This window comes from Lepeophtheirus salmonis, chromosome 5, assembly GCF_016086655.4.
Source record: "Lepeophtheirus salmonis chromosome 5, UVic_Lsal_1.4, whole genome shotgun sequence".
NCBI lineage: Eukaryota > Metazoa > Arthropoda > Copepoda > Siphonostomatoida > Caligidae > Lepeophtheirus > Lepeophtheirus salmonis.
The window spans coordinates 9,839,292-9,859,634 of record NC_052135.2 but is presented as its reverse complement, the minus strand read 5'-3'; the positions used below and the strand labels follow the sequence as shown (position 1 = coordinate 9,859,634).

Below are 20,343 nucleotides of genomic sequence, written 5' to 3'. Positions count from 1 at the left end.
AAAATTTACCACTCAATATGATACCAACATTCCCTTTGTTTTTTTTTACCTCATCTACATTTTTTAATTATTTTTATGATTATTTCTTTGTTGAAAAAAAAAATGTTCCTTATCATTGAAATAATAAATAACTATGATCTTCTCAATCTAAATTTGGGACTCTGAAGTTATACTATTATTTTTCCTCTATAATAACATATAAATATTTACTATTTGTTTCATTTCGTTTCGTCTCTTTATTCACTCATATAGTCAAACAAATATCCTATAGTTTTATTTTAATTTCCACATTATATATATATATACAATAATAGTAAAGAAAGCCCCTAGGAAAAAAGATTCAAGAAAAAAATAACCTAATTTTTTTTTTATCGAGAAATCCTTTCGGGAATATTTTACTGGGATTAAATAAGACATCAACACACAAAATCATATTAATATGATGACGATATAAAAATAACCATAGATGAAAATTATACTATAAAGGAAGGGGCCCTGCTATTTTTAGTTGCTACCTGAATATATGTTTTGTATTTTCTAAAGCTGTTTTCATTATTCATCATTTTTGAAAAGAGAACATGATATATTTAGAAACTATATTGTGTAATCATGAAAGTGTTTTCCCATGAATGACTGAAAGTAACGCGGAGTAGTGTAAGTCCTTGTTTTTTACACTAAGTATGTATATTAAATGTAGTATAGGGTCTGCTCCAATGACTCCTTCGACAGTCCATCTTTTGGAACCCCTCACTCACTAAGGATCTGCAACGAGTCAGCACCCTCCCAAAATAAAATCCTAGTGATCAAGAATAGTTCACAAGAACTTCCATACCGCTCATGCACACTTTTTATGAATACAGATTCCAAATTTTGGGAACCCTCTCTAAAGAATTTTTATTTTATCGTTCCAAAATTATAGTGCCTCGTTTTCTCTTTCTCTATTTCGTTCCCTCTCTCTCTATTTCGTTCCCTCTCTTTTCTTCTCTCACTTTCTTTCTTACTCTTCCAGCTACGGCAGTCTAAATATATGGACTTTTCCTATGAGATCAATTCAAAAATGAGTTTTATGCGTGAAACATTGTCAGGGTCTTATCTCAAATTGATAACGATATAGAGCATCCTTGCGAATTGTTTTTTTTTTATTTTTTTAAATTTGAAGTTCAGAATTTCAACTCCAATCAAATACTTTTAATCTTCTTGAATATATTCGTTTTAAAGCTATAAATCTCTGGATAAAAAACACTTATTTTCAACTTAAACAATGATAAGTCGACTTATAAACATGAAAAATTCATGTAACAATAGTATTAGAATTTATCAACATACAGCCTTAAAATACATTCCAATTATTTTTCTCTCTCTTCAACACCAAGCACTTACACATGCTTTGAACCTTAAAAATCTAAGGAAATATGTATGGCCTTTTTCTGGTGGCCACGAGGCAACTAGAATTTAGTAGAACATTTAGAATCAAAGTATCAAACTTTATTAAACTAAGCAAATACTTCTTTTGTACCATTCTTGCTGTTGGATAAAGTAATAACTCCATGAATTTTGTAGAAAAAACAAAATCATCTAATTATACATTAATGAAAATACCGGGGTGTGCAAAATTATTTACCGATGATGTAAGTATACTTTTTTGAGAGGTTTTGTGGCAACCAATCTGATTGTTTCGTATTTTTACTGTTAAAATAAACAAAAATCCTTCCTGTGAGAGCGTAACAACTTCCACATTTGAGACCATGTCCAATCAAGAAACAAAGAGGATCGAAATTGCAGCCCCCCTCCGAGCGGGAGTGCCTCATAACAACATTAAGGAACAGGTTGGGCCTCGTTGAAGACAATTTACAACGTTTCCAAGCGCTTGGAGGCTGGGGGTGATCTCAAGCATTCCCCTGGGGCTGGCAGGAAGCCCACTGTCTCAACAAGGCAAGTAAAGGCAGTATTCAAGAGGATTCCCAACAGGTCCATTGCCGACATGGCCAGAAAGATGGGAACGTCGACATCAACTGTTTCAAGAGCATTGAAAAGGGCTGGAGGAAAGTCCCCGAGGCGTACTGAACGCCCTCTGCTAACTGAACGTCAGTGAGAAGTCAGACTTGAGCGTGCCAAGAAAATCTTGAATGATATCAAGAGCTCATCTGGACGCATCATCATTTTTTCAGATGAGAAAACTTTTACGGCCGATCCTGTTTTCAACAGGCAAAATGACTGTGTTGTGAGCTTTGGAGATGTTTGGAAATCCAACGGGAAGGCCATGATGCCAGTATGGTTTCCCACTGGCTCAGATTAAAAGCGGAGGATTATGTGAAGATTCTGGCGTCCAAGGTCCTTCCGTGGATATCAAATCCATAGTCGGCAACTCTCCTTGGGGTTTTCAACAAGATCGAGCAACCGCCCACGCTTCCAAGAAAGCTCAGGAGTGGCTCAAGGATAACATGAACTTTTGGCCAAGGACTACTGGCCTCCTCAGAGCCCAGATCTGAACCCACTAGACTTATCTATCTAGGCGCACGTGGAGACCAAGGCCTGCAAAAAACGACACAAGAACATAAATGCCTTAAAGGCTGCTGTCAACAAGGCCTGGGCCTCTATGGATGCCGATTACATCCAGCAAGTCTATGGCAGCTTCAAACGTCTCCTGACCAGTGTCATTGAGTCAAATGGTGGCTACATTGATTAAATTTGATTACAAACTATTTTATTATTCTAAAAATGTATGAATAAATTGTTTCTCAAGTCATTTAAAATGTCATTATTGTCCGCAATATGTTCTGAACAAAAATCGGTAAATAATTCTGCACGGGCCTGTAAATCAGGAATTGGCCTCAAGAGAAGTAGCAAAAAAAAACCATAAAATACACACGTTAATAAAAAAGACGGTTTCAATCATAACAGAGGTTGTAAAGGCTTAAAAATACAAAAAAATATATATTGCAATTTTTTTTAACAGTTACTTCTACTCGCAATAAGCATAATACTTATATTTAAAATAAAAAATTATATTTTATGAAAAAATGAGTATATTAAAAAAAAAAAAGCATGAATTACAAAGTTGCATTAGAAAGATATTCAAAAAGTATTCCAGACTTTCTACAACTAATATATCCAACTCGATGCTTAATAGCTTAATAAAAATGAAAGCAAATATTGTATTAGCATATTAATTTTGTTCTTTTTTTGCAATATCATTATGTTTTTTTCTTTATGACTGATTTCCTGCAACTGTCTCCAAATATATGCATATAAGAATATATATAAATATTTTTCCTCAATGTTCAAAGTATTTTATAATATATTATTTCACTAATAAATACAAACTCCAACAACAAAAAAGTTAATTATTATACAGTAAACATTTATGTTTACTTATTAATTTAGAAGTTAAATTACTCTATATAAAAATAAGAAAAAAATGTTAGTTGGTTTGGCAATATTATTACAGATTTGTTCATTTGTAGAGTTTGGTATGGTATATTTTTTAGAAACCCTACTTATATATAGAGTAGGGACTTACGATATACGTGATTTTCATGGAATCAAGGAAATAGAACCCAAATAAAAATTTTTGAATTGTTGAAATGTACTAAATTTTTTATTGTAATAGGCAATAGTAGCCTCGAAACGCCGGAAAGATATGCCAGCTTCTGACGGTGAATACTTTTTACAATCTATAGCTTAGTACGCTGTCATTATGACATCTCATAACAAATCCAAATTTGAATTAGATATGAGGCAGACTCCCCAAACTGCAAAGGTCAGCACCATATGGAGGCAGACCAGAAGTCAACCATATTATTGCTGAGTAATTTTTGGTTCTTTTGGACTATATTATACTTCTCGAAGTTATACGCAGTCCGGATAGAGATGCCGGTTGTCTCTATAGTCTACTAAGCTTTGACACCGGAGCAGAGAAAATTTCATACGTGCTACCTTTTTTGTTGTCGTGCTAACATTTTGACACTTAGATATATTGGATAGAAAATCGTTTTTAAATCCTACTACAAAGCTAAGGGTCTCCACTTTGTATTTAATTATAAATTAGTTTCATTCTATTCTTATAACAATTTACAGCATCTAATGATAGAAAAACAGTTTCATAATTTTAACCATATAAGATTAATATTTGATACGTGAGCTTAAGTATAATAAATTTAAGAAAATGTACTATTCTTCTCAACAAACATCAGACATGCAATTGCAAATATGTAATCAGTAGATCATTTAACATTATATTACGAACTTTTTTAGTTGCAAGCGTATAGCTTCATCGAAAAAATAACAAAATGATATATTTTTTCAAAAATAAAAAATATTACTTCGAAAATCGAATTTTTGTAAAGGGAAACTCTTTTATTTTCTTTTGTACATCAGCAAGAAAAGACAGTTTGTTATTCTAAAAGTAATACAGTATTAATTTCTTTCTTAAAAAAGCGACATTTATGCTTTTAGGAATGGAATAGGATTCTAATTTCAAACAATTACAAAATTTTAACTTTGCATTAGCCTACTGGGTGTTATAGGGTTAATACATAGAAAAATATATTTTATATGTAATATGAAGTTAAGTCATGAGTTATCAGATGAATGCCAAAATATAAAATGAAACACGATTTTTCAACGTTTTTCTCATTCGAAAAAATCTTTAGGAGTTCTTTGATAGCCTACAAGTTATTTAATGTTGAATTGAATTGAATTGAAGCGTTTAAATAGGTGGTAGATACTGTCTTAAAATGTTTAAAGACAGACGACATTCACAAGGCATTGTAATAAAGATCCACAAATAGCCCAAAGAAGTAAATTTGGAGGGAATCTACAGGTAGTAAGATGTTTTTGCAAAAGCGTATAAACAATAATGATGCTTATGTATTTAAAAAAATACATTTATTGAGTTAGCTGAAAAATTCTTAATTTTTTGATACTTTTCTGTTAGCTTATAATTTATATTTATATCTAGAGCCTCAGCATGTCCAAGTGGATCGTTTATAACCTTTGTAAACATTTTATTAACTTACCAAATAATTTAATGATGTTTTTCTGTCATAAGAACTTGTTAAGAAATATATATAGTGAAATCCTGTCATCAAATGGTTTCATCAGACTAAGGACAACTGAGATAGAAGCAAAAAAATCGTTTGTAAGCTTGATCTCCTGTATTTTTCTCGAAATACAATTGCTTTCGGATTATGAGCCAATTTTTCGGTCTCGCTCTATAAAATATTTTTTTTTTGTTTCATAAATGTACTGTCATTGGTAGTAATCCAAATCTTTTGTATTTTGTAGCTCGTCCATTTTTCTAAAAATTTGTAATCTGAAAAATGAGATGTTGTCATCATTATTTAACTTCTGAGCAGAGAACTTCCATTTTTGCAACATTCTTAATGTGATTGAACATTCGTGTGTGCTCATAAAAGACGGGAAAGTAACGTTGAGGTTTTTGCTGAACTCAGAGTAGAATTAAGGATCGATATCGTAGTAATTATTGGCAATGTCTTGTTAAAAAATATTATTCCCCCCCCCCTCCTCCATCACCACAGCTGCTTGTTGCTGATATAATGAAACGTTATGACAACTCAGCAGCTCTCCTCCTATACGTTTATGAAATTGGATGGTTTCCGTGTTGATTTTTGGGTTTTTTGTAGACATGCCCAAAAGGCAATCGTTTTCCATCACTAGTCATTGATGTTTATGTCACAGTAAAGATTGAAATCCAGTAGAATCGGTGATTCTCCTAGTAGAGATTACAATCATATTCTCTCCTTGAAGAAGTTACAATTTTACTGAGGGAGAGAGTAGCATTGAATATTTGAAGAGGTTGTGGGTTTTCGAAAATATGATGCAAAGTCACACCCTTTATGGTACCGTGCCTGGTAATTTCATTCCAAATACCGTGTCTTTTCATTCCTAGTAATTTCATTCCCAGTTAATTCATTCCCTATAAAATTCATTCCCATATATTTCATTCCTCCTTTGAAGCGAGATGTTTAGTGGCGTAATACGATTTATATTTCCACACTAGTTATTAGCTTTTGTGTATGGATTTAGAGGGAGAGCTTGGTACTGGGCAGTTAGCACTGGAGATAAGTGATGAATGAGGATTAGTGATGGGTGGGAGATGGATACAAATGATTTATGGTGTTTATGGAATCCCAATCTGTTGATATTATTTATATCGTGAGAAAATCAAGTAAAGTAAATCTCCAGGATAACTTAATCTCCTTGCTTCAAACTCAACTCTGGATTGAATCCTACAAGTTACAACAATCATCATCATTCATAGGATCATACTGGGTCTCGTAATAGATTTCTGGAATATATCATTCATCGTTTTCTCATCCAATCACAACTGTTCAAACTTCAATACGTAGGGGTCAAAGTATTTTGAAGGAGACACGTAATACTACTACTATGGTCCATGGTCCATGGTCCGTTGCGAAGAATCATTAACATTCATATGCAGTCAATTTCTTCATCAACAGGCCATGGAGAAGGTTGTACTAGAGTTATAGAACTAAATCAAGATATGGACCCCACCCATCAAAGTCTGCAAGCATTTCTGAATATGATATATAATAGTAAATATATATAAATATTTTATTAACCTATCACAATCATAGGTTGTGGTAGGATCCAAAATCTTCCTTGTAGTATGAAGATTGTAGATTGCTGCAAAGAAAATATTTGTTTCCCCAAGGCACAGTGAGGGAAGGACAAATATTTTCTTCGTAGCAATCTACAATCTTCATAATACTAGGAAGATTTTGGATCCCAACGAATGATGTGCATCAATTGTTTCTTGACCCTTCTAAAATACAATAAGATTTTTAAATACATTTTTAACAATATTATAAATTATAAAACTTGGCGTATGATTCAGAGTCATTTATTGAATCCACTTCATTTTTATTCGACTCTCAATATCCAGAAAAAAGAATGATTCAAACTAATATTTAAAAAACCTATATTGAATCAATATAGCCAATTCTTAAATTATATATAAATACATAATATACATTTAAAAATATGGTGCATCATTGGTTACTACTTTTGTTGGGTTGGTGACTTAATTGTTTGGGTTTGCAAAATTAGCTATTCATTTGTATCAAATTGCCTTTAATCCAAATTGGTATTAAGGAATACAAGCTGACTTTAGGTAGATTCAGTTCAACATTTTTATATATTTAACTTATTTCTGTTAAAAATCTAAACCAAAACGATTTACATTTAACTACAATTATATTATAGATAAATTATAGGGTATTACTATGCGTCATATTTTCAAAAACACACAACCTCTTCTAATATTCAATGCTACTATCTCCCTCAATAAAATGTAATTTGTCTTCGGAAATAATAGGATTTTATTCTCTATTAGTAAAATTATTGATTCAACTAGTAGAAATCATGATCCCTACTAGGAAAATCAACAATTCTAATGGATTTCAATTTCTACTGTCACATTTATATTGTTTTTATGTTCATAGCAAAGAATTTATTCACTTTTTGAACACTTTAAAAGTCAAAAGGGAACCCAATAATTACATTCATTGAGTAATACGTTATAAAATAGGTGAACACCGAGTTTTTCAAAAAGACCGACTCAAATCGAACTACTTCGATTTCAAAATTATTTTGGTCAAACAACAATTATAATGGTCTCAAATCAGTCTTGGATCTCAATACCAATACTTAACAATAGTATATATGTAGAATATAAAGGGTAGTTCTTTTAAACGCTTGAAATTTTCTCTGGCCTTATCTGATCCCCCAACAAACCGACTTTAATACAAACACATACTAATGGAGGGTAAGTCTAGTATGAATGTTACCCTCATACATCAGTTTTTCACAATACTTCCTTACAACAACGTATCACCACCTTTTTATTTAATCAGGAACAAAAACGTTTTGCAACTTGTATACTTTGTGCAATTTAATTGGTAAAATAGGGGATGTGTTTTTGGCTAAAGAGGTTGGTTGCACTACTCGATTCGTCCCAAATATCAGACAATGTGTTGACAAGGATAATATGGACCTACTGACACTGACATCACAGAAGGTGTGTGATCCAGAATCTGCCAAAGTCGTCCTAAATCCTGCTTTGTTGAGAAAATATGCAAAAAAATGATAAGAATCTTGGCCAATTGCTGACCGTCCCCTTCAATTGTCTATAATGCTATTAAAAAAGGACCTACGGTACTACAGCTATGTAGCAAGGAAAAACTTCTAACTCAGTCAAACGGGGAGAAAAGGGTCTCCCGAACCAACTCTTTCATCAAGATAAAATAAGTCTTCTATTAAATATCATGTCTGGTACTTCTCAGATGAAAAAAAATATATCTAAAACTCAAAAGCATAACTTGAGGAATATTAGATGGTTAGGAAAAAGTCCTTAAAACGTCCCTAGGGTATTAAGACCAAATACCCAAAGCAAGTTAAGGTTCTTGGCGATATTAGTAGTGAGGTTCACGTTATGTCAACCTTCAAAATCAAGGAGGGACTAATGGTAAACGCTTAGGTCTACATCAGTGTTTTACACACCAGATTCTTCCCCCGGATCTGGCAGCAAGACGGGTACCCTATCTCACCATCAGAAGAACAATCAATTTTATCAATTTTGATAATGTAATGTACGTGGCAATGAGTAATTAGTCTCCTAACTCATCGGAATTGAACCCTTTGGACTTTTTTGTCGGGGCAATGTTGAAAGGTTTTCCAATGAAGATTCCCAGAGCAACACAAGATCATTGAAAACTGGGATAAGAAGGGGATCCCGTATTTTCCCCAGTGGTACGGTCAAGAAGGCAGTAGAATGTTTCTGGGGACGTTGTAAAGGTATAGATCGAGCCAATGGCGATGTTACGGATAGAATGTCAATATTATACTATAATGTTTATTTCTGTTAACGTTTAAATAAAAACAGTTAAGAAATAAAGTCACAACAGTGTTTAACTTATTTTTCTTGGCTTGCAAATGCTTTGATGAACCATACTTTACGTTTCGTCTATTTACGTTTATGCAAATGAGTTGTTAGACTATTTTACTCTATATCCAATGACAAAAATTGTTATCTAATGTGAATTAATAGTCAAATAGATGAAATATCTTGTTAATGATAACTAATTTTACCTATATTCGGTATGTATATGCTAAATAGTAAATACATTTTTCTATATTTTAGTTTATCTTTCAAACACAATGATGTAATAAAGCCAATACCTGTAGCCATCAAAAAAATAACTTTTATAGTTTAAAAGCTAAAAAAAAAAAGGCTTAGGAACAAATAAACTTTTTTTTTAGAAAGGATATGAAAGAGAATGAGAAATAGACGTAAAATATGAAATAGTTAGAAGTTTTTTTAAAAGAAAAGAATTATATACTTTCAACATTGTAGATTAATAAAAAAAAACCAAAAATTATATTCTATTATTCTAAAAATTTATTTACTTTACATTTCTCCTTACCAAGTTTTCTTATGTTTTATAATATGAGGTAATACATGGACTGAAAAGTCCAAGAATTATGAAGGAAAACATTTTTTTTCGTTCAATATTGTTTTTAACACAATAACTCACTAATTAAAGATCGAATTGTCATGAAATTGTGACAACTATCTTTTAAAGGTTATTCATAGCTGAAAATTGGGCAAATTATACAAAAATAGCACCATCTATGCGTGGTTCCTGGTAGTTTTTAGCTCAGGTGCTATTAATTTATTAAAAAAAATGGGTTATAGATAAGTTATTTTTTGAATTTTTTATTAGATGTAATTATTAGAATATATCAACTTATGGTAGTGAGAAACATCATTATCTTAAAATCTCAGAAGAAACTTCAATGTCAGGTCATACTTCCCACACAAGCAGACTTCTTTAACCATGTTAACCATGAACACCGATTCCAGGTTCGGGATTCCACTTTTTCTATTTTTTTTTTTTTTTTTTTGAGTTATGGGTATCTGAAGATAAATCATCCATTTTCAATTTAAAAAAAACAACAACTTTAGTTCTTAACATTATACCTGAAGAATTGTTGCTCTCATGGATACTTCCTTTAATTAACTAAATATACACGTATAAATGACTTAATCATCGAATATTTAAACTTTCTTTGCGACCTGTTAGTTAGGTTTGAGTAAAATTTAGCTAATTATTGTTGACAAGTTGAAATAATAACTCTTTTACTATGAGCAAAAAACTGTTGAACTTTACTTTATTTGTGTTATATTTTTAAACAATAAAAGTATCTGGTTATAAAATTTTATTTGAAGTTTCCAAAAGTGATTAAAAGTTTTATATCACAATAAGTGAGGCAAGGATTTAATTTTTTGAAATGTTGTATTTTCTACACAGGCACAAAATAAACAATGATAATATAAATATAAATTTATATTAATCGAACAAAATAACTAAATTTATAAATAGGATATATATTTTAAGTAGGAATAACTGGAGATAGTTGTAACTCGAGAGAGCTGAAACAAACCTTTTTACTCGAACTTAAGAGATGCTTGAGAGGGCTTATGGTAATAAATTATCAGTCCCCTAAAGCACGCTATATGGATACCCTATGTGCTATAACAGGTCTTTCGACATAATAAGGTAACCTGGTTTCTTGCCTACTTACACCCATAATTCCTACTACACACCTGCTATCAAAACTCCTATAAGAATACTACTTGACAAAAAGTTATTTCCCCCGATAGTCCCAAAACTTACAAAACAGTTGTATAGGTAATGTGACTTTACTTATTGAAAAAAGAACAGAACACATTTTCATCTTTTCTTTGAATCATTAGAAAAATTAAACTTTTTTTTTTTTTTTGTAATAATGCAGACAGTTCTTCATTGTTTTTGTTGTAACTTTTATCATTTGAATTAGTAAAAGCTTTGTTGAAAGTGTATATAATCTATTAAAATTCAAAACTCGCACATTGATAATTAATTAACGTTAAGTAGGAATGGATCAGTTCAAACAAGTGTAAAATTGTATTTACACTTTGTTAGAATATGACAAGCAGATAAATTACAAAAAATGGTTTTGAGAGTGTGAGTGTGCTTGTACGGAATTTAATCTTCTGTTAGCAAACTGTGGTGTGTTGGACCACGAAATTTTTATCAAAATACTTTTCAATATGCTCTTGAAACATTTCATCTGACTATATGCAATTGTTTGTTTATCTTGTCAATGCTTTGTTTAGGATTGTTTCTTATATTTTGCCATTTTTAGTTGAGGCTTATTTAATTTAATTTACTCTCTTGCTTTAAAATCTTTCCTTTGTTTCTCATTTTGATTTTTTGATTAATCTTATTTTCAATCTGAGGACTGAGGCATACAAAGTTGGCAACACAATTGTGATATTATGGGAATTATTTTATATTATAGATGCAACTGAACAACATGCAACAAGAACAAATGGGTATCAATTTGATTTCTAAAATTTGTATCAAGGAATGAATATATAATAAAATTTATATCAATAATTAATATATATAGTCTTTTCATTTAAGAATAACAAATTATATTTAAAACCCTACATTCATGTTGTTTAAATTGTTGTAAATATGGATTTATTTTTTCTAAATGGTTTATACAAGTAGTTTGGCTTTTAAACTGAAATTTACGGGTGTAAAACTTATGAAATAGTAAAAAAAAATATACCAAATTTAAATTACGTAATTGTAATAATCGTTATATTGTTTATTATGCAGCCCAATACATCATATTTTTGGGGTTTCTTTTTAAACTAGTTGACTGAACGCGCTAAATTCACCTTCTATTCACTAAAATAAGGTGAAATGAATTAATCTAATCTATAATATAAGTCTTGTATATTTGAGGAATATGTATGAGCAATTATACATATATAGAAAATAATAAATCAAAACACCGAATTATTAAAAACAATTATTCAATCTAATTGTTTTTTATATTTCTTAACCACATTCGATTTTTTCCTGCTTATGACTGTCTCCATAATAAAAGTAAATTGCAACATTCGACAAATTGTATTCAAATGCAATTTATGATAAAACTACTGGTTTGTACCAGGTGGTCCATTGAAATCTGAACACTTACTAATTCAGTAATCAATGAAGGTTGAGTGATTGTTATTAATTCATAATTCCATATGTTAAAGCTTCAAAAATTAGTTACAAATAAAAAAAACCTGAGCTCTCTAGCTTACATACAACTAGGTAAAATGACAATTTAAAATAATCAAAATTTCCATTTACGAACTCGAAGCAGTTGGGCGTCTATGGGATGTTTCTCTTTGCCGTCCAAACTTTGGAAAGGAAGTAGAGCTATGTCAAAAAGGCCAAACTGGACCTGGAGGAGTTAAAGAAAACAGCCCAGGCCAATCCCCTCAAGTTTATGAGGGCCCATGCAAAAGATCTTGGGGTTTCACAACAGACTGTCAAGAAAACTATCAAAAAAGTGTTTGAAAAGAGTCTTGTAAGGTTGAAGAGGCCACTTTTGACACTAGCAATCAAATAAATCAATCTTCTGCGTTGCAATACTCTTTAGACTTAGTCGTTGGAGTTCTTTTAACTATTTTTGAAACTTTTGGCCCTCCCTACAGCCATGATACCAACCCCCTTCTACAACACATTTACAGTACATGTGGAGAGAACGGCCTTCATTGGCTGTCATCCAAACATCATGGCCCTAAATCCTTTGTCCGCCAGCACAGGGAAGCAATGTCAGAGGGTTACATCTGCAGCGGGTTCCAGGCCTTCTACTTTCTAGAAGCCATCTTTGAAACAAAGGGCTGCTACATTAATGACTAAGAGTGCTCATACATACATTTATTTATAGAATTAATTTTGTTAAAATTCTATTGTTAAATAATAAAGTATATCTTGTTAAGCGTTTAAAATTCAAAGTGTTCAGATTTAAATGAACTACTCGGTATTCAGAGACTCTAAGAAAAGATAAGACAAGGAGGTTAATATAATATTAGAACAAAAAATACATATATCTATAATCATGTTTACAGATTCAGACACCTTTAATAAAAAAAAATGAGTATTGTTTGGAGGACAAGAAGAATAAAACTGAAATTTTCTTTTTCAAAAAACCCATTCTTGACCAGAACGAGTCAAAATACTAACATAGCACTCTTACATAAGAGGGCTTTATATATTTATTTTTTTCCTAACCTGTCTATTTAATTGTAAAAAGTACTTCAGTCTAAAATGCTATAGATTTGGTTACTAATAGTACCGTTAAAAATATTCAAATATCTTATTCTTTGTTTTTTTTTCTAAATTTTTGAACAACTCTACATTCAATAATAAAGTATTTTAAAAAGTATTTGTATGTACATGTATTACTTTCTAATCTCTCTATTAATAAAGACTACTTTAATATAAATACTCTAAAAGGACAAAAACCAAAGATACATGCCTCATTGTAAAAAAAATTAAAAATCTAATAAAAAGAGAAAAAAAAATTTAGGGGCATCAGTGTCCCAACAATTTTAAACTGCCATAACATTTGTATTATTCATCAAAACATGGTAAAATTTTCAACAATTTCTTCTTATATTATACAAATATTAAACAATCAATAAAAAATTTAAATTATCCATACATGAAAAGCATTTGATAGATAAAATGTCATTTTATGGAATTCCCAAAAATGACATAGTTTGAAGACTTATATAGGACGAATATAAAGTCCCATGATAAAATATTTTTATAAATGTTAGAGATCTACCATTATTCTTTCTAATAATTTAAACATATCTTAAATATATAGAAAACTAATACAAGGACGAATGAATAAAAACACAGTACACCAGTGTCCTGTCATGTGAAAGGGTTAAACTATTAAATGTTATCGCACTTTTAAACTTTCATCCTGAAATAAATATTTAATTTTGTAAATGGGTATTAATATTTATAAGTATATTGCAAATTTTATTCAAAATTTATATTTCTCAAATTTTGTGCAAAAAAAAAAAAAAAAATGACTGACTGACTGACGATATCAAATTGTTAAAATAAGACTAAATCTAATTATCATAAAATAATACAACTGTGTTACATGTCAAAACTAACTTGGTTTGTTTGAATTAGGACTACTTCTCCGTTTGGACAGATTATAACTTATATTTACAAGTCCATCATAACAATTTTCCTGTTCCCCACGGTCTGACAAGTGTTACTGTAAAGCCCTGCACAATTTTAAACCTATCAGAATTTATAGATGTAATTTTTCCCTATATATCAATTTGTGGCCTTTGCCATTGGAGTATTTTATGGAGTCTAATATATAAATAGAATCAAACTATTGCAAACTTATATAGAGTATGTTATTTCCAATTTTGACATATTTAAGTCAAATTATCTACGAGTAAAAAGCGTTATAACTGTCTTTAGTCTCCTCTATTTTTTAATAAAAAATTGGCAAATGAATATTTCAACAATGGAAAATAATTATGTAAAAAAAATTTTTTTTACAGGTAGAATGAATTAAATGATGTATGAAAATTGCAATATTTATTTGTAGTAATAATATTATTTTTAATTTGCAAATGCACTTTATTTCAATTGTAAATGAGATGATAAAAGTAGTGAATTCCAACAGAATTAAAATTGTTGTTCCTGTAGATATAAAAAGACTACAGAAGACTCTATTTTATCTTATTGTTTCTAACATTTACAATTCAATTCCACATCTTTAAAATTGAAATAAAATGTGTATACCCATGAAGTAAGTTGAATTAAATAATTCTTCTAATAAAATGAAATTATGTTTAGAGTAATAGCAGAGAACAAGAGTCATCCACAAGTATAATAAAAATTTATGTAGAGTTTTATTATAACCTGTAAAAAAAACTCATCAAAACTTGTTTATCTTCTTCAAAGTTTCATGTTAAAAGCTTCCAATATTATTTTTAGGTACTGAATAATGCCGCAGACACACCAAAAACAACTGCACGCCGAAGAATGGAACGTCCTGAGCGACAAAGGCAATCCAAGCTAAATAGTGAGGTTTTGAGGGAGAGATACGGCATCAAGGAACCTCTGGAGGTTGTTCGATACAATCAGAAAGATCATGGGTTAGACAAGCTAAAAGCAACTATATCTACTGGCTTTCAACAAGCAACGGAAACAGGTATGTGAATGTTTTTACTATTTATTTTTCATATAAGGAATTCCCTAGTGTATCAGTCTTGAAATTACGGTTCAACGTATTATATTGCCAAAATATATTTTGTGATAAAATGTCTTTCTTGAATATTATAATCATTTTTGACAATGCTTAAAACTCTAAGCATTTTTTTGTATTAATTTATATAATTCAGACTAAATGCTCCTTTTTAATAGGTGTTGTAAAAGAAAATCCATTATTTTGCCAATAAATGGCTTTTGTAATGTGTATCTTGTGTTATATAAGTGTGATGGGTTTACTCTAGATGGCGTTAGAAATTTTCGCTTTAAAGAAACTAAATTATACAATTTTTAAAAAAAAAAATCTTAGAAGGGGTTTGCTGTCCGTCGGGTTAGTATAAAATAGAGATTAATCAATATGAAATATAATAGTAGAATGTTTGTTTGTACGAGTAAGTTATTTATAAAAAAAAAGTAAGTCCTCATAAAAACTGTACAAATTTACCAATTGTATATAATGATTTAAAAAATAACTGAATATTTTTTCAAATCCGTATCGAAAATATCATGTTATTTTTTGATGGTCATGACATAGTACTTTAGATATTAAGATCACGTTGTGTCACAAGGTGATTAATTGCCACTTTTTTTAAACATAACCTTGTTTCTGAAAATCATGGAAAAGCTTATAACATTGTAAAATATCTCTAATTAACAATAATTTTATGTATAACGATTTATACGTGTTGCAATTTAAATTAAGGTTATTTCTATTTCAATAAACTTGTATGTAAAATTAAAAAATGTCTGAATACAAATTTATATTGTTTGTAGAAACAAAATATGTTGCATGTATAAGTGAATTACATAGACTTGATTTTTTCTTAGATAAACTTTTACTATATGATAATTATAGTTATATGTTTTAAATTACAATATAGGCTATGTCTAATGATTTGTAGTAACTTCCGCCAGGGAAGTTGAACGATGGTTCTACCTCTATTCTTTTTTTTTAGTCACGAGTATTACGAAAATGGTACCAATCAATTTTGACTAAACTTGTTAGGAAGATTATATATGATCACAGTAAGAGGCTATTAAACTTTGAGAGGTTAAAGTCAAAGTAACACAAAATGTACAAAATCATAAATTCGGTACAAATTGAGAGCATTACTCAATTTTATTTTAGGCAGAGATTTTGGACTCTACCGTGTGCTCGTTATAGTTTATATATATATTTTTAATAAATTAATTATTCTTTAAAATTAGTAGATATCTTCAAAAAGGTTATTTTTGTTCAATTTTACTTCCAGAAATTTAAATACTCTGAAATATTACCAATATTTACTGGGGAGTTTAAAAATGTTCAAATAAGGCATCAATTTGCCTTGGCTTTTACATAAAGTTATGTGTATTTATTACTTCTTTCTCAAGTGGGCCAAGGATTAGGAACTCATGTAATATATACAATGCATCTTTTTAATTTTATAAAATAAAAATGTACGATAAGGCATATTAAAAAAAATTACAATGTACTCACTCATAGGTTTTTGTTTCAACCAGTACTACTACATACCAAGATATTAAGTTTAGCAAGGAAACCCGCAAGGATAGGGGGTGGGGAGGTCTGTAGCCTCTTAATAGAGAAATCTTTATTGTTATCATTATAAAATAATCATTTTTCTTAATATTTTTTTAAAGCAAAAAACTCTTCAACTTTCAGCCTTTTTTTTTTTTTTTAAAAAGGATTTTCTTTCAACTTAAGTCTTTTAGAAAAAAATGTAATTTTTAAAATTTTCAATAAATATAATCCTGGGAACTAAAAGTGTAAGTTAGTTTTTTTTAAGATGTAATAAATTCTAATTTAATGAGTTTTTAAGGAATTGTTTTATACCTTGTTCAAGTTTAATCGTGAGATTAAACTAGCTGATGATGAAAGGCGATAATTTAATCACAAAAGACAAATAATGAACTAAATCGCTTCACAATGAAGTAAACCTAGTCAAATTGTTAACAATTTTTTTTCTAAAAGACAAGTTTTGTAACATAAATACCGCTTATATCCCTATATAACATATTATTTTAATCAATAAAATACCTCATAGTCTTGGTACTAAATTAAATATTCACTCTTTTATTCATTGTTTAAATAGAAAAAAACCACTAAATTAATCATTTGAAGATTAAATATCTCATGCTCAACACAGATATTTATTTACCTATTGTTAATTTTGAATGTTGACAATTCATTAATAATTCATATATTTAATATTTGATGCAAAAAAATATTTTTTATTGTTCATAAACAATATGAAGTATAGAAAATGTATTTTATCATTATTTGAAAACATTTGGCATATTGTATTGAGCAAATTATTATATTGTTAATTAAAAATAATGTGAATGGTCCTTACAATAGGAAGAAAAAAATGAAAACAATTGAGATCTGTGCAAGAAGTGATGTAAAAACATGTAAATATATATGTCTAATATATATATATGTATATTATAAATATTAAAACTTAATTACACTTATATTTTAACAAAGGAAATATCGGTGACAATGATCGCTTTTTGAAAATAATTTTCGAAGGACAATGAAGTATGACTGCTTTATTAGTCTAAAGATTTTTTTTTTTCAAATGCAATTTCCTCTCCTACCAGTTATCAGATTAAAAAATAAAACCAGATTCTGATAGATGTATGGACTCTAATTTATTTGATTTAATAAAATCACATTCAGCCACAATGATATAATAAATACGAGGCCAAATGCGCTAGCTGGTCTTTTCCACTTCGTCCCTTAGCAAATCCTAGAATTTCTTCTTGATCCGACTGATAAGTTAGTCTTTAGTGTTGCAAGTGGTGTGTATGGTTGCTCTGTCGCACACTAGACAAAACAATCCAGCACGTTCAAATTTTGCGAGTTTTGAGACCAAAAGTCCGTCAAGATGAAGTTGTCAAAATTGTCTTGGAGGCATTTGATACTTTTTTTGAGGTGTGGCAGGGAGCTGAGTCCTGTTAACACATATAAGACCTCACATTGACAACTTTGAAGATCCAGGTCTCCACCTTGTTGTAGCCCGTTAAGGTAGGTATGAGTGTCGAGCCTGTGGCGCTGGGGGAACACATTGAGGAGGCATAATGTGGCTTTTGAAACCAACCACTTTAACTCCATGACACATTTGTCTTACGTCAAAATCCCATTCCGCTATCTCTGTTTTCAAAAAGAAAAGGAAAGTGTAACAAAAATTTATGATTGCTATATTTTGTTTTGCCATTCTATGGTATTTTGGAGCAAGTGCAGATGTATTAATATGCCTTTTTCTTAAATATATAAAGTTAGTTTCTCTAAATCAGACAACGTCAATTAAATAAAACTGCAAAATTGTGTACATTGATTTTGTTCATTTCAAAAAATGTATATATAGAGAAGGAAAATGTAAAAGTTGTGGAAAATTATAAAAAATAAAATAAAGTATTATTCATATACTTCATGCACTGTTTTTCGAACTCTAGTACGCTTACCGCGGGCGTTACGCAAGCTAACATTTTCTCCCTATCCTGATATTTTTATTTTTTTGATATTTTTAGTTGTACCCACATGATTTATTTTCAAATTCAACTTTATATAAGTTTATTGCGCCGATAAATCCATCATCAACAATTCCTCCATAGAATATGTCTTTACAGAATTTTAAATGAGATATTTTTGTTAAATAGGACTAATATAGACTGATTTTTTATTTTTAGATCCGTAAAGTAAAGTTTAAATTAGTTCATTCTATTAAAAATCATAATGCTCTCAGATCGGTCTAAGATTTTAAGACCTAAACTCAACACTAACTGCTGCTAATTTGTTAAAAAATTGAAAAGCGGTTTCAATCTGGCAATAAAATGATGTTTCATTATCAGTTTAAGATGATCAGATCTGTCCTTTCAATTTTGGAAAATAAATTATCTTCTTTGCAAAAAACTTTTAAGCTAACTTCCAATAATTTTTTTTTTTTAAATAAATTTTTCTTTTATAATATAAGAATTACCCCTAAACAAATCTTTGGTTATATTATATCAGTTTTTCATGAGCAAACTTAAATTTAATTACTAACTATTTAATTGTTCTTTCCCCAAGAATATAATACTAAAAGGACGATAATTTCTTTTAAATTATGATTTGTTGAACCAGGGGTACTTTAACACGGTATGTAAACTTCTTTTTAAATCAGATTGATTTTTTTTTTTTCATTTGATATAGATTACTTCTAATTTTTATTCCTTTTAAGTTTGAGTTCAATAAATGGCTGCGATATTTCATACATGTCATATTTACAGTGCTTCTCCTGTATTACTTTCCCTCTTTTTTCTATCTTTATACTGTATTCGTATATAATGTGCATCTCAGAGCACTATATATAAAATGCATCCTATATATATTTTCAATACTAAAGGGTTTTCCAATAAGATATGTTATTGTGATATTCAAAGAAAAATTGTATTTTCTAAGATAAATGATCGAATGTTTATTAAATACCATCCAATTTCGGCCATTAAAAATCATAAATCATCTCTGGATAGCGCAATCCATTCACCATAACTGTTTATCCAGCCTCATTTCCGAAAAATTAAAGTCCAATGACCCCAGCAGACCCTAAACCGCACCAAAGTGTTATACGTTGAGGAAAGAGAAGCTATTCAACAGTCAATCTTGGGGTTTCCGATCCCAGGTTCTACAATTTTGCTTGTTGATGTAGCCATCGAGATGGAAATGGGCCTCATCAGTTAAAATGATTTATTAATTAAATTATGGATAATTTTCATGCATCTCAAAGATCCAGTTAGCAAAGACACAATGTGTTTTATATTCGACCGGCTTGAACTCTTGTGTTAACTGAACTTTATAAGCCTTAAAACCGAAGTCTTTATGCAAAATACAGTGTCATGACGTTATTGCAATACCCAATTCCAAAGAAGGACGAAAACCTGGACAAACCTAGATTTTCTGCAAAACGAATACTACTGCAGCAATATTCTCACTTTTTCTTGAGTGACGTACACAGGTTTTATTCTTCACATCACTAAACTGTGCCAAAAGTTCGAATTTTTCCCCCAATTTCTGAATTAGGTCCGACAAGGCTTCACTACAACCAAAAATGATTGAGTTTTATGAACCGTCTCTGTCAGAGTTCCCCCCTTTTTATAGTGAATTTTAATATTTTGA

General features: G+C 30.0%; 1 protein-coding gene across 6 annotated transcripts in view; it reads left to right on the top strand.

The window, feature by feature from the left end:
* The window catches only part of LOC121118611 (uncharacterized), a 239,474-nt gene that overhangs the window by 66,690 nt on the left and 152,441 nt on the right, over positions 1 to 20,343 (top strand). For all 6 annotated transcript variants that reach the window (XM_040713189.2, XM_040713187.2, XM_071888223.1 and 3 more), the window contains exon 3: positions 14,913 to 15,129. In XM_040713189.2, the coding sequence (XP_040569123.1) occupies positions 14,913 to 15,129 (217 nt within the window). The remainder of the gene's footprint in view (positions 1 to 14,912; positions 15,130 to 20,343) is intronic.